Source organism: Neolamprologus brichardi, chromosome 6, assembly GCF_056152115.1.
Source record: "Neolamprologus brichardi isolate AB-2024 chromosome 6, ASM5615211v1, whole genome shotgun sequence".
Classification (NCBI taxonomy): domain Eukaryota; kingdom Metazoa; phylum Chordata; class Actinopteri; order Cichliformes; family Cichlidae; genus Neolamprologus; species Neolamprologus brichardi.
Window position 1 is genome coordinate 27,122,609 of NC_142109.1, and position 14,194 is coordinate 27,136,802.

Below are 14,194 nucleotides of genomic sequence, written 5' to 3' on the forward strand. Positions count from 1 at the left end.
GACATGAAGGTTTCATGTCCAACCTTGGACAGTTTTTAGTTGGAGATAAAAAAACAAACAAATTGCTTAATCTCCAACCCCGAATTAAAAAAGAGGTCTATCCGGGGAGGGATGGACTAGTCATCAAAGAACACATTATTGAACATTCTTACATCACTCACTCTTACAATTTAGTTCAATTTTATTTATACAGCACCAAATCACAGTCGCCTCAAGGCACTTATATTGTAAGGTAGACCCTACAATAATACATACAGAGGAAAACCCAACAATCATATGACCCCCTATGAGTAAGCACTTTGGTGACAGTGGAAAGGAAAAACTCCCTTTAAACAGGAAGAAACCTCCCACCAGCTCTTTCACCTAAGCAAACATGTCCATCATGGATTTTAATGATGAGATGAGATAGCCTTTATTTGTCAGTTGCAGGTCTTTTGCCCACAACCGAGATGACAGACCTTGCCGACCGTACATACAATACACAAACATCACATTGGGGAGACAGGTCAGGCTAGGTAGCGAGGAAAAAAAAACATCGAAATGTGTAACACAAAAGGATGATACAGGAATGCACAGATATCAACACACCATAGCACAATAAACACAGACAAGCAACATGGGAAAGAGTTCCAGTGTGTACATCTGATCTGGGACCGCTGCAATCTTTCGACTGCGCCTCCAACTGACCCGATGTCCACATCAGAGGGGAGGTAAGCGTTGGAGGTGGCGTAGGATCCGGGGTAGGGAGGGTGATGCGTCAGTGAGTGCTTATCAGTATCAGTATATGTATGTGTGTGCGTGTCCATAGTTCAGCTGAGACAGTGTCCTTCGCCCTGCCAGGCTAAGTAAACAGTCTTCCAGCCAACCCAGGTGGCCTTGCATGGAATGGGAAGGAACAGACTAAACACAGTCGTTATCAGGGAGTTTTGTTCAGCTCTGGCCTTGTAGCTGGCGCCGAGAGGGTATCCGCATGAAGGGATGTTATTTTTTTTTTTACTTTAGTGCGAACAGCTCATATGAATTTCAAAGCAGTTCTACAGTCCAACACTGGTCTCTCAATCTCCCGTTGGAGAGCCGCGAGCTTCGCCATACTTGCGTTCTGTGATGTTGTCATTTCTTGTGCTCAAGGAGCCAATTTCTGAGAACTCACGGCAGTGTGCCTCCCCGAGATGTCATCCAATTTTGCGCCCAGAGATGTTATTCCGGGCTAGCCCTTCCGAGATGTATCCAGTCTGCAGTCAGAGATCTTATTCTGAGTATTCACAGCAGCCGTAGCCTCTCCAAGATCTTATCCGTGCTGACTCAATGAGCCCATTTTGAGTAACTCACGCCTCTCCCATCGTTCCAATCCCAGCGGGCAGCCTTGTGGCGGTTTGAACAGCCGGTTCCACTTTCTTAATTCTTCGATAAGTCAGGGCCAAACCAGCTCCGATCAGCAAGAACCCTGTTACCATGGTTCCGAATAGGTAGATATCTTCAGCACTCAGGCTCACCCAAGCCCAAACTTCTCGTTGAGAAAGGGGTGTCAATTGCATTTAGGGACCAGTTGATCCAATCCATAATTCCTCTTTTAGGTTTTAGAGAACAGACTGTGAGAGAATGTTCCAGGGAAAATACAAAAAAACCCACAAGACTAGACAAGGACATAAGCAGGGAAGATAAGGGAGAGGAGAAAAGGTGCCTCCTCCGAGAGCCAAAAAAGAAGTCCAAGTAATACACCAATTGTTTTGAGAATAAATACGTTTTTATATATTCCCACACCAAAAATTCCCAGGGCAAAGAGACTCCAAAATGTAAACCTGGTCCGTCTAGCCTCTTTATCCTTTTTTGCCAGTTTCTTCTGGGCTTTCTCGTACATCTCATTGGTGTAGTGACGTCCACCATTGAAGTCCACCAATTTCTCTATTATATCTAGGAGTTCTCTGACTTGGGTCCTGTTCTGTCTCTGCTTATTGATGAGCGAATAGTATCTTCCCCCACATTGGTTTATCAGCATTCGTACAGGTTTGCTTTCTCTCAAATAGTCTTTCAAAGATTTTCCCTCCAGCAAGTCAGCATGTGTAAACAGAACTATAGTATACATAGAAGCTTCTTCGCCAAAGTTATCCTGGATCCACTTCACAGTGTTCTGCTCTTCTTTTGTGAACCTTGACTTCAGACTGATCACTAAAAGAAAAGTATGGGGTCCAGGAACTGACTGCTCAATGCACTCCTCAATCTTTACTTTCACTTCATCTTGTGATTTGGTTGTGTCAAACAGCCCTGGAGTGTCAATTATAACAATGTTCCTGTTACCCTCTGTTACCTCTTTTCTGTGACAGCCATTGGTAACAGACTCAAGTGACATGTTTGCTTTAAAAGCACTTGGATCCCCCAGGATGGTGTTTCCAGATGCGCTCTTCCCTGATCCAGTTTTTCCAACCAGAAGGAGTCTCACATCTCCCAAATATGTAGAACCTGTGAAAATTAACATTTGATATGAAGTAGAATGCATAATACTATGCCATCATAAAATAACATGACACTGTTAATGTTGGTTCATAAGTCTTGAGTCATGCTTATGGCACTTGTCAACCAAGTGTTATTAATTTATTCATTGTGTCAGATTTATTACTTAGGTGATGGTCTTTGAAATGGTTCCATTGTTATTATTTTGAAGATGGTCAGTATTTGATGGTTGATAGTAGGGGTGTTTGGATCAGGTGCCCAATGTAGGATATTTCTGTACAGATTCATTTTAAATTATCCAAAATATGCTTTACTGGATTTTCTCTTTCATACATATTTTTTTATTTTAAAGTTTGAAGTAATTTAACTGAAAACACTAATGCCATTGAACAGTATTCAGAAAAGTAGGACATCTAGAGCTCTGACTCACAAAAGTACAAATTGTTTTGACGAGCTATGAGATTCAAGTGAAAAGTGCATCAACACAGTAACAAATATCTTTAGTAGTGAAACATGTATAAAAATGAGGACAAAGGCTAATGTGGGTGGGGAAATAAAAACTACATTAAAAGTTGCAACAAATGACTTTTTTGTAAGAACTCCAACAAAGTGACTGAAAAAAGCTGCAATGTGTGTGAGAATCTTTAATCTTTATGCTCTCATGGCAAACCTGTTATACACGTTTTTTGTCATACCTTTTTGGTGTGGTTGACAGCGAGCAGTCTGTTCATATAATGTGACCAGGACAAGCATGGTGCATCCTAGGACCCAAGCCTTTGCTTGCAACATGTCTGTAAACAGTAAGTCCTCAAAGAAAGAAAGAGGTTTTTCAAAGCAAAACTCACAATTATACAGAAATAAAATATTTTACTGAATTTCAAAAATATATAGTTCAGGCAGCTTGGCTTCATGACTAAAAAATGTGGACACTTTTTTTTTGTCATTGTTCAGGTAAAATATATAGGTTTTATTCTCAACTTACCTGTTCAAGTGTTTCTTCGGGTGTGAGATATACTAGCAGTTCAACCGATTCTTTTGTAGCAGAACAAACAGAACACACCCACTTGTTCATTTCCCTGAAAGCAATACTTAAAAAAATGTGGACACACCCAGTGCTGGCTTGGTTTAACTTGATGAGAAGTATATCTGAGTGCTTTCTCTCTTTTTTTAATAAATTAGAATACTATGCAGAGTTCAAAGTAAAACTCTAAAGGAAACTACAACCACTGTTTCTTAAAGAGCCATTCATAAATTTAAATTATATTGTAGGCTTTCAAGACTAGAATAATAGAATAGAATAGAATAGAAAATATATCTTTTCACTCCAGCAACATAATGTAATCGATCCCTTAATTGATTAACTTAGGGACATGAATATTCTAGGCACTTTCAATGAGGAGAAGAGGAACAAGAAAACTAAAACACCTCCTTATGCTGTCTTATAGAGAACACTCTATGACATTTATTACAACACAACACATAACAGTCTCATCAGCAACTTCAATAATATGCAGAATGTTAACAACACTTATGAGACAAAACCCAATATAATCCCCCCTTCAATCAGTCAGTTCAGTTTCCATATTAGTATTAGTCCATTTATGTCTCTTGTCACAGTTCTACCTCCACCAACCACTCTGGTTTGGTGAGGAAAGAAAAAAAGTAAAATATGGTGTTGAAGTAAAAAAGAATAATAATAAAATAAATTCAGAGCTCTGAGAAAACTTTGTCAATCTACCCGGGTAGTGTGTGTGTGTGTGGATAAGCCCAGTGCTTATCTGCAAAGATGAGTAAAATCCTCGTTCGCCGTCCTTCTGGGTGGAGCGATACGTCTCTGGAAAAAGCCCCACTGGATTCGCCTTCCAATCGCCGATCGAGTATCCAGCAACTGTCTCTCGCACTATGTCCCAACACAGTAAAAAACAATTGGAAAAAAAGGATGCGTGGTAAGCAAATCCTAATTAGTCTGTAACGATAAAAACCTTAACACTTAGAAAAAAGGTTCGTATTCTCTTCCGATACACCATGCGCCCGGTGCGTTCTTCTTCTAGCTTGCTGGCTATCTGCTCCGCTGCAGCTCTTCTTCTTGCTGCATAACGCAGCGCAGGACAACTATAGCGCCATCACTGCCCCCTGTTGGACAGAATTAGTACTACATACATTAAACATTAAATCATTGGCTTGAACAGCAGTGGATAACCTTGAGAGGGTTACATTCTCCCCCCCTTAAGCCGCATGCATCCTTGCATGTGGAACTTTACACTGTTTCAGCAGTCCCGGGCATTAGTTGATCTACGCTGGGTACACTGTCGAAGGTGAATGCTTGGGTGAAAGCTTGGTCTAACCCAGAGAAAATGGAGTGCATGACTGTCACCAAAGGATTTCCCAACGTTGGATAAGTTAGCTTCTTTGGAGCTGATCTCTCCCTTGATGACCTCCTTAGTCCCACACCCTCTTCATGATTAGGGACATCTTTAGAGAGATTTGGTTCTCCTTTTCTTTCTTCCTCCACAACTTTCATTTTGTTGCTCACTTCTGTAATCAATGTACGACTATCACCCAAACTGCGTGAGAGATCTTTAGATTGGCTGTCTTCAGCCGAACTGATCTCATGCAGCGGTGACTCCTGAACCTGGTCCTTCTCATCATCTCCGTTCTGGGTTGTCACTGGCTGGAATTCGTGAGCATCTGGATTTAGAGTAGAGAGCTCTGGACTCAACTCAGATTCAACAGTGTGAAGCTGATCTATCTGTCCCAAAATGTCTTCTGTAGCTGACTTTTCGTGGACTTTTACTCCAGCCAGTCTGTCTGTGACTGCAATCTGGTCGGCTTCTTGGAGTCCATCTTGCAATACATTAGGCTCATTACAGGGTAGAGAATGAAGAGAGTAATACTCAACTTCATCTTCAGTGCTCTCCTCATTGCTGGTTTCTGAAGAATCAGTCTCAAATGTGTCAACTGGTGGTGAGTTTGCAGGTTTAGACCGTGACACTGTTACTTTGGGTGCTGTCTCTTCAACAGTGGGTGGGAGAAACCCACAAGGTAAGAGCAGATCTCTGTGTAGCACTCTTTCAGGCCCATCTGTTCCTTCAGGCACCACCACAAAAACAGGCGAGTCCTGAATCTGTCTGATCACAGTGAACACGGTTCGGCTCCACCGATCAGCGATTTTGTGCTTTCCCCTGATGCCAACATTCCTTAAAAGGACTCTATCTCCCTTGGCAAGGGTGGATTCCCGCACTTTGCTATCAAACCTCTGTTTGTTCCGGAAAGCACTCTTTTGACTGTGCTCAATGGCTAACTGGTAGCTTTCTGCAAGACTCTCTCTCAACTTTTTGATATATTCAGAGTGAGAGAGGCTGCTGGATCTTTCAGGGCATTGGCCAAATGCTATGTCGATTGGGAGCCTCGGTTGTCTGCCAAACATCAACTGGTAGGGAGTGAAACCTGTGGTATCATTCCTTGTACAGTTGTACGCGTGTACTAAAGGCTGCACAAAATCTCTCCACCGAACTTTATCTTCTTCCTCCAGCGTCCCTAGCATTTGAAGAAGGGTTCTATTGAACCGCTCGACAGGATTGCCGCGGGGATGGTAGGGCGTGGTCCTCGTCTTTTTTATCCCAAGCAGCGAGCAAAGATCTTTGATCAAGGCAGACTCAAAATCACGACCCTGGTCGCTGTGCAACCTCTCAGGAAATCCATAATGGATTAAAAAATTGCTCCACAAAGCCTTTGCCACAGTCTTTGCTTTTTGATCCGGAGTCGGAACTGCAACTGCGTATTTAGTGAAATGGTCTGTTATGACCAAGATGTTTTTAGTCCCTCTCTCATCTGGTTCCAATGTAAGGTAGTCCATACAGACCAACTGCAAGGGACGATTAGTTTTTATGTTCACCAAAGGAGCACTCCTTTCAACTTGTGCCTTTCTTCTAAAACACCTTTCACATGTCCTGACCTTGTCATTTACATCGATGGTCATGCGGGGCCAATAGAACCGAGCTCGGACTAAGTCCAGAGTCCTATCAACACCCAGATGGCCCACAGCATTGTGGAGCTGGTCAAGGGCAACTTCTCTGTAACTTTGCGGAAGAACGAGCTGATACATGGGTTCACCTTGAATGATGCGTTTTCGGTATAAGACCTCATCCATTACAACTAACTGATCCATTACTCTTGTCATTAACTGAACTTCTCTGTCTTCGTTCCTTCTTGCCTTGTAGGAGAGACGTTTTCCGGCAAGTACAAGAGTCATTACTCTGCTGACGACTGGATCTGATTTCTGCTCACGTGCCCAATCGGGAAGAGTCATTTGCGGCAGGGGGCACGAACCAGCTACATCAGTTTGACAGAAATCCGCTGGTATTGCAGAGGTTCCAATAGCCAAACATTCTACTCGTGCAGGTGATGGCACCGCTGCCTCCTCCTCGAGAGTTGAAGAACACTGATGTCTCTCGCATACTGCCTTTACTGCCTCAGTTGGAAAATCAGGCCCTTTGTTGCGGCGTAAGAGCTGTGCAATAAAGCTTTCAATGCGATTTTCCTCATCAGTAGAACTCTGATCAGAGGCATCACAGTCATGTGGATGCGGACGTCTGGAAAGCCCGTCAGCATCTTGGTTGTTCTTCCCAGCTCTATACTGGATGTCAAAATCAAAACTGGAAAGAGCTGCCAACCAACGATGACCTACTGCGTCCAATTTTGCAGAGGTTAAGACATATGTGAGTGGGTTATTGTCTGTCACCACTGTAAATTTTGCTCCATAGAGATAGTCAAAAAACTTCTCGGTGACGGCCCACTTCAGAGACAAGAACTCAAGCTTATGTGCAGGGTACCTTTGCTCGGACCTGGAGAGGCCCCTACTGGCATAGGCAATGACCCTTAACTTGCTCTCCTGTTCTTGATATAAGGCTGCACCGAGTCCATGGGTGCTTGCATCAGTATGCACAATATAATGTTTCTTAGGATCGGCAAACCCAAGAACAGGGGCTGTTGTGAGCTTGTGAATCAATGTCTCAAAAGCATCTTCACAGGCTGGGGTCCATTTGCCATTAAATGGCTTTTTGAGATCCACACTTGTAGAAACCTTATGGGTTCGGCCAGACAGACTTGATTTTCTCTTTGGTGGGAGGTAACCAGCTGTTAAGTCATTAAGGGGTCTTGCGATCTTGGAATAGTCTTTTATAAACCTCCTATAATATCCAGCAAACCCAAGGAAAGACTTGAGCTCCTTGATGTTAGCTGGTCTTGGCCAGGTAGTGAGGGCAGTTATTTTTGCTGGATCTGTTTTGACCCCTTCTGAGGATACAACATGGCCGAGATATTGGACAGATGTCCTGAAGAACTGGCATTTTTCTGGCGACAACTTTAAACCAAATTCTTTCATCCTGTGGAGGACCTTCAGCAGTCGTTCCTCATGCTCCTCAAGTGTCGCAGAGAAAACGATGACATCATCAAGAAAAACCAAGACTTCACTCAAATTCATGCTGCCCATACACTTTTCCATGACTCTCTGAAAGGTACTGGGAGCATTTGTCACTCCTTGGGGCATTCTGTTAAACTCCCAGAATCCCATGGGTGTCACGAAAGCAGTCTTACATTTGTCTTCTTCCTCGACTTCCACTTGATAATAGCCGGATTTCAGATCCAGGATGGAGAACCACTTGGACCCAGTCAAAGCCGAGAAAGATTCCTCAATGTTGGGCAAAGCGTAGGCGTCTTTGATGGTCTTACTGTTCAGTTTGCGATAATCTACGCATAATCTGATGTTGCCATTTCTTTTCTTGACCACAACAATGGGAGAGGCATAGGGGCTCTCTGACTCACGTATGATGTTCGCATCTTGAAGCTCTTTTAAATGTAGTCTGACTGCCTCATAGTCGGAAGGATGGATGGGTCTGGGCCTTTGTTTAAATGGAGATGGGTCTGAGAGTCGAATTCTGTGCTTAATCTGAGTAGTGTGGCCATAGTCCAGATCATGAAGAGCAAAAACTTCAGAAACTGAGTTTAATTTCTTTGTTATTCTCTCTTTCCACTCCTCAGACAAGCTTGACTCAGCAAAGTCAAAGGTGAGTGTTCCTGTGTCAGACACAGATACAGAGTTACATGCAGCTGTAGCTGGAACCGACAGATATTGGTCACCTGACAGAGTTTTGACAGTTCTTTCAGTCAAGGATGACACAGCTTTTGGAAGGATGAGTTCTGCAATAACCTGGCCAGCAGGTATTTTAATATCATGTGCTGTGTCATTTTTAACTAGAACCGGGACCTTAAATGATGAACATGAAGGCTGTGTCATTACAAAACTGCAAAACAAGAGCCCACCAGGCAAGGTTGACTCTAGAGGCTCAACCATCAGGGTTGTGTCAGATGTTGTTGTGACCTTCCTTGCATATCCATTCAAGGCCATTTTTTTTCCTGCAGGAACAGTAATGCACTTTTTGCTCTGCAGCTTCACTTTCCCCACTCTGCCATTGTCTTGACGGGTTTTGAACCTGTGATAGAGATGCTTCACCAGAGGAGAGTGATGGATGTTTTTTTCCTGTAAGACATGATTTGGCTGAGCTTTTCCTAAGCCAACTGTTTCATACAAAATATCCAGGGTATTAGTCCCTATCAGCAAGGGCACTTCCATGTTTGTCCTGTGATCAGGAACTACAAGAGTAAGCGTGTCAACTTCAGCTGATTTCCCCATGACACTTTCAGGGAAATGGATGGTTGTGGATATGTATCCCAGATAAGGCACTTCCTGACCACCAGCACCTTCAATGTCCAGCAGATCCTGGATGGGAAAGATTTTCTGACTGGAAAGGTTCCTGTCATAAAATGACTTTGATACTGTGGTTACTTGGGAACCTGAATCAAGTAGACTGTTACACTGACTCCCTTCAATGGAGACTGCTGCAGTACACTTTGGGCCAATAAGCCTTTTTGGAAGACAGTCAAAGAGTAATTGGGCTTGGGAATGGCTTTCACATGTGACTTTTTCTTTGTCCTGAAATCTTATGGGACATCCTCGCTCATTCTTGGGTGCAGTCAGTCCCTCCACTGCGACCCGGTCCAGTTTAAATGACCATATTTGGCTTCCCACTCTCTTTGCCTCTCTCTCAACTCCTTGTATTTCTGATCAACCAAGATCTTATTTGGAGGACCTTCACACTCTCTGGCTATATGTCCATCATTACCACACTTGAAACAGAACCAAGGTTTTGGTCTGGGTTTGGGTGCCATTTGTTGGGCTTGTACTGCAACTGGAGTTATACTAGCGGAGGCATTTAGGGTGGGATTTCTCTTTTCAGCATGTTTTTGTTTCCTTTGCTCTTTCTTTTTGTTAAGTTGCATTTTTAACTCAGTTACCTGCCTCCTCAAATCCTCTGTTTCAGTGATGTATGTCTGAAGTACACTGGTATTCTCATCATGCGTGGAAGACATGTCTGGGACCAGCTGCATGTGTACGGATGATTTAGCTTTTGCACCCCCTAAATGACGGTTCATTCGATCAAATTTTGCAGCCCTTCTATCTTCTTCAGTCCGTAACTGTAGAAGAAAATCAGAGAAATCAGGAGCTGTATCTGAATTCAGTTCAGACTGCAATGCTAAGATGAGGGACTGATCCCAGCAGCCGCGGCGAAACTGCCTCAGCAAGTGTTTCCCAGTCTCTGAACTCCTCACACCACCCCTCTGTGCAGCTGTGGTGAGCAACACCTGCAACCGCTGAAGATACTCAGATGCCTTTTCCCTTGTGTTCTGGTGGGTATTCAGAAACCTTGCGAAAATTTCCTCCCCATCCTCAACTAATCCATAAGCTGAGCCAAGAAGCTTGACATATTCACGAGGAGCCGCATGTGGGCCAAGCTGCCTCACCAAGTCAGAAGCTGGGGGGAGTAAGCTCTCAAGAATCTTACGGCGTTGTACATCAAGTGGAAGATTATCTTGAATCATGAGTTCCACATGAAGTGACCACGTCTCAAAATCTACTTCATTTTGGGGTTTAGGAACTCTTCCTGAAAATGGGCGAAGACCTTTAGAGCCTTGACTTGGAGTGGGAGGGGCATCGCTTTTGATGACATGCTCCACGATTATCTTTTGGACTTCAGGAGGGTTGTACACATCACTGTCTAATGTTAGTTGAGAGACAGGGTGAGTTGGCTTGGAGACCGTTCTCTGTCCTTTTACTTTAGAAGTGGTTTCAGCTACAACCTCTTCAATCTCTTTATTCTTTGCAGTCTGTCTACGTAGCAGGGGTGTCCAACTATTATCAGAATCTGGTTCATTTTCTGAGCCAGAACTGTCACTTTGTTGGCGTGGGAAAAGTGTGGGTGACATTGTCTTTGAAGACTGAGCAGTTTTACAGGCACCATCTACACGCCACATAATGTCTGGGTTCGAAACGCTGGGATGGTACAGAGGGAGGGTGGAAGCCAACTTTATGACAGTTTCTTCAGATTCAAACTCCACCAGGGCTTTAACACCAGTACCTTGCCCTGTCTGTCTTACTCTAAGAACTTTATCAACACAGCCAAATTGCATACAAAATTCAGTAATTTGATCATCAGTAGTTGCTGCTGTAATTCCTTCAATGTATACACACTTCTTCATATCAGTACCATATTCCTGTTCTGCATACATTGTGAAAAACGGTAACACTCAATAACCAACAGCTGTGAAATGTTAAACAAAGACTAACAAAAATCAGCTAAATGGAAGTGTTTTCAACTAATTTTCCATCTACTCCTCCTGGCTGGCTCGCCAACTTTTGTAATCGATCCCTTAATTGATTAACTTAGGGACATGAATATTCTAGGCACTTTCAATGAGGAGAAGAGGAACAAGAAAACTAAAACACCTCCTTATGCTGTCTTATAGAGAACACTCTATGACATTTATTACAACACAACACATAACAGTCTCATCAGCAACTTCAATAATATGCAGAATGTTAACAACACTTATGAGACAAAACCCAATATAATCCCCCCTTCAATCAGTCAGTTCAGTTTCCATATTAGTATTAGTCCATTTATGTCTCTTGTCACAGTTCTACCTCCACCAACCACTCTGGTTTGGTGAGGAAAGAAAAAAAGTAAAATATGGTGTTGAAGTAAAAAAGAATAATAATAAAATAAATTCAGAGCTCTGAGAAAACTTTGTCAATCTACCCGGGTAGTGTGTGTGTGTGTGGATAAGCCCAGTGCTTATCTGCAAAGATGAGTAAAATCCTCGTTCGCCGTCCTTCTGGGTGGAGCGATACGTCTCTGGAAAAAGCCCCACTGGATTCGCCTTCCAATCGCCGATCGAGTATCCAGCAACTGTCTCTCGCACTATGTCCCAACACAGTAAAAAACAATTGGAAAAAAAGGATGCGTGGTAAGCAAATCCTAATTAGTCTGTAACGATAAAAACCTTAACACTTAGAAAAAAGGTTCGTATTCTCTTCCGATACACCATGCGCCCGGTGCGTTCTTCTTCTAGCTTGCTGGCTATCTGCTCCGCTGCAGCTCTTCTTCTTGCTGCATAACGCAGCGCAGGACAACTATAGCGCCATCACTGCCCCCTGTTGGACAGAATTAGTACTACATACATTAAACATTAAATCATTGGCTTGAACAGCAGTGGATAACCTTGAGAGGGTTACAATAATAATCAATTTTGCAAGAAATCTTGAACTTCAGCTGAAAAACAAAGGAGATAATATGTTTGTTTGTTTTTTTCCCCACCTTTGTTGATCTCCTTTACGATGCACAAAACACAGACCTGTTACTTATTTTTCTAAGTGGGATAATGAAAGAGTTTAAAATCTGGCACCAATACCTTCAGTGAAAGGGAGTGTGTCATGAGTATTGGAACAGTTGAGACGCATTTTTTCTAAACACTGCGCCTCTGTGGCTTTAAAACCCCAAAACACACTGCGCCAAAAATTGGTCCACCCCAAGGATCGGGTCCCCTGACACACACAGAGTAACATAGTGTACACTGTTAAGTGCCAGGAGGATTGCCAGGATTTATACATCGGGGAAACCAAACAACCTCTGGCTAAGCAGATGGCACAACACAGAAGAGCTACCTCGTCAGGACAGGACTCCACAGTCTATTTACACCTACAGGCCAGTGGACACTCTTTCAATGATGAGGATGTACACATTCTGGACAGGGAGGAACGCTGGTTTGAGCGTGGAGTCAAGGAGGCCATTTACGTGAAAAGGGAAAGACCATCTCTGAATCGAGGAGGTGGTACATGTTTCGCTGCCTTACAATGCTGTGATTGCAGCCATTCCCCATGAATGGAAGGCAGAGGCAGATTTTGCATTTGCTGTTGATGTGATTGTCATTCAGAGTTCCACCTCAGATATCGAACCCGAATTTATTGCACTTGTTCAAGCCTGGAAAAGACAAGATTTATTTCACTTAACATGGAAAGAAAAAACTAGACTGCAAAAAATAGCAATGCCACTTATATATGAAGTTGAAAGTCATGGTTAAAAATATGTATGCATGTATGTGGTCCAGGAACTGACTGCTCAATTTGTTGTTCAGTGTTTAATTTCACTTCATCTTGTGATTTGGTTGTGTCAAACAGCCCTGGAGTGTCAATTATAACAATGTTCCTGTTACCCTCTGTTACCTCTTTTCTCTGACAGCTATTGGTAACAGACTCAAGTGACATGTTTATTTTAAAAGCACTTGGATCCCCTAGGATGGTGTTTCCAGATGCGCTCTTCCCTGATCCAGTTTTCCAACCAGAAGAAGTCTAACCCCTCCCAAATATCTAGAACCTGTGAAAATTACATTTGATTTGAAGTAGTATACATAATACTATGCCATCATAAAATAACATGACACCGTTCATAAGTCTTGAGTCATGAATGCTTATGGCAATTGTCAACCAAGTGTTATTAATTAATTTACTGTGTTAGATTTAATACTGAGGTTATGGTCTTTGAGATGTTTCTATTATGATAACTAAACATTATCCAAGACAACATAAACACTGAAAGCAGAAATATTAATCATTTTATCTAGGTTTTATTATTTTGAAGATGATCGATATTTGATGGTGATAGTGGGGGTGTTTGGGTCAGGTGCAATGATTTAAAAATCTCATAAACCCACATTTTATTTACAACAGTTCATAGAAAACAGATCAAATGTTTCCAGCTGGTGAATGTGGTCTGCAGGTAGGCCAGTTCAGAACCCGAACTCTTCTAATACAAACCCATACTGTTGTAACAGAGGCAGTATGTGGTTTAGCGGTCTTGCTAAAATATGAACGGCCTTTCCTGAAAAATATGTCATCTAGATGTGAGCATATGTTGCTCTAAAACCTGCAAATACCTTTCAGCACCTTTCATAGATGTATGAATGACCAATCTTACAGACATTAATGCCCCCCCATAAATTTAGAGATGAATTTCAAATTTTGATGCATATGACCAATTTGCCTCATCTTCCACTTTGCCTCAGTCCATTTAAAATTAGCTTTGGCCGTGAGAGACTGCGGCATTTTCAATCAGATTCACATGTTGCTTCTTCTTTTCACAATTAAAGCTTTACCCTGTATTTGTGGATGGCACGTCAAACTGTCTTCACAGATGATGAAAGTAAGTGCTGCTGAGACCATGCAGCGATTACCAGAGAGAATCATATTTTTATCTTTTTATTTTTTTATTTTAAAGTTTGAAGTAATTTAACTGAAAACACTAATGCCATTGAACAGTATTCAGAAAAGTAGGACATCTAGAGCTCTGACTCA

At 42.5% G+C, this 14,194-nt stretch overlaps 1 protein-coding gene across 2 annotated transcripts; it reads right to left on the reverse strand.

Annotated features, from left to right (window-relative positions):
- Window positions 1-363: 363 nt before the first annotated feature.
- Window positions 364-3,439, reverse strand: LOC148102572 (GTPase IMAP family member 7-like). Of its 2 annotated transcripts, XM_087842591.1 has the most exons (4): window positions 3,431-3,439; window positions 3,144-3,255; window positions 1,707-2,457; window positions 364-394 (listed from the first exon to the last, which is right to left on the reverse strand). In XM_087842591.1, the coding sequence occupies exons 2-4, from the start codon at window positions 3,235-3,237 to the stop codon at window positions 364-366; spliced, it is 876 nt and encodes a 291-aa protein (XP_087698717.1). In that variant the 5' UTR covers window positions 3,238-3,255; window positions 3,431-3,439. The 2 variants fall into 2 exon arrangements, with proteins under 2 accessions (XP_087698717.1, XP_087698716.1); XM_087842590.1 differs by lacking the exon at window positions 364-394 and having other exon boundaries at window positions 408-2,457.
- Between the last annotated feature and the right edge of the window lie 10,755 nt (window positions 3,440-14,194).

Bases quoted from the DNA above. Each gene is read 5' to 3' on its own strand.
- LOC148102572 (XM_087842590.1), bottom strand. From the start codon at position 3,237: ATGTTGCAAGCAAAGGCTTGGGTCCTAGGATGCACCATGCTTGTCCTG. The intron at 2,458-3,143 runs GTATGACAAAAA...TAATTTTCACAG, and splicing joins CTGTCAACCACACCAAAAAG to GTTCTACATATTTGGGAGAT.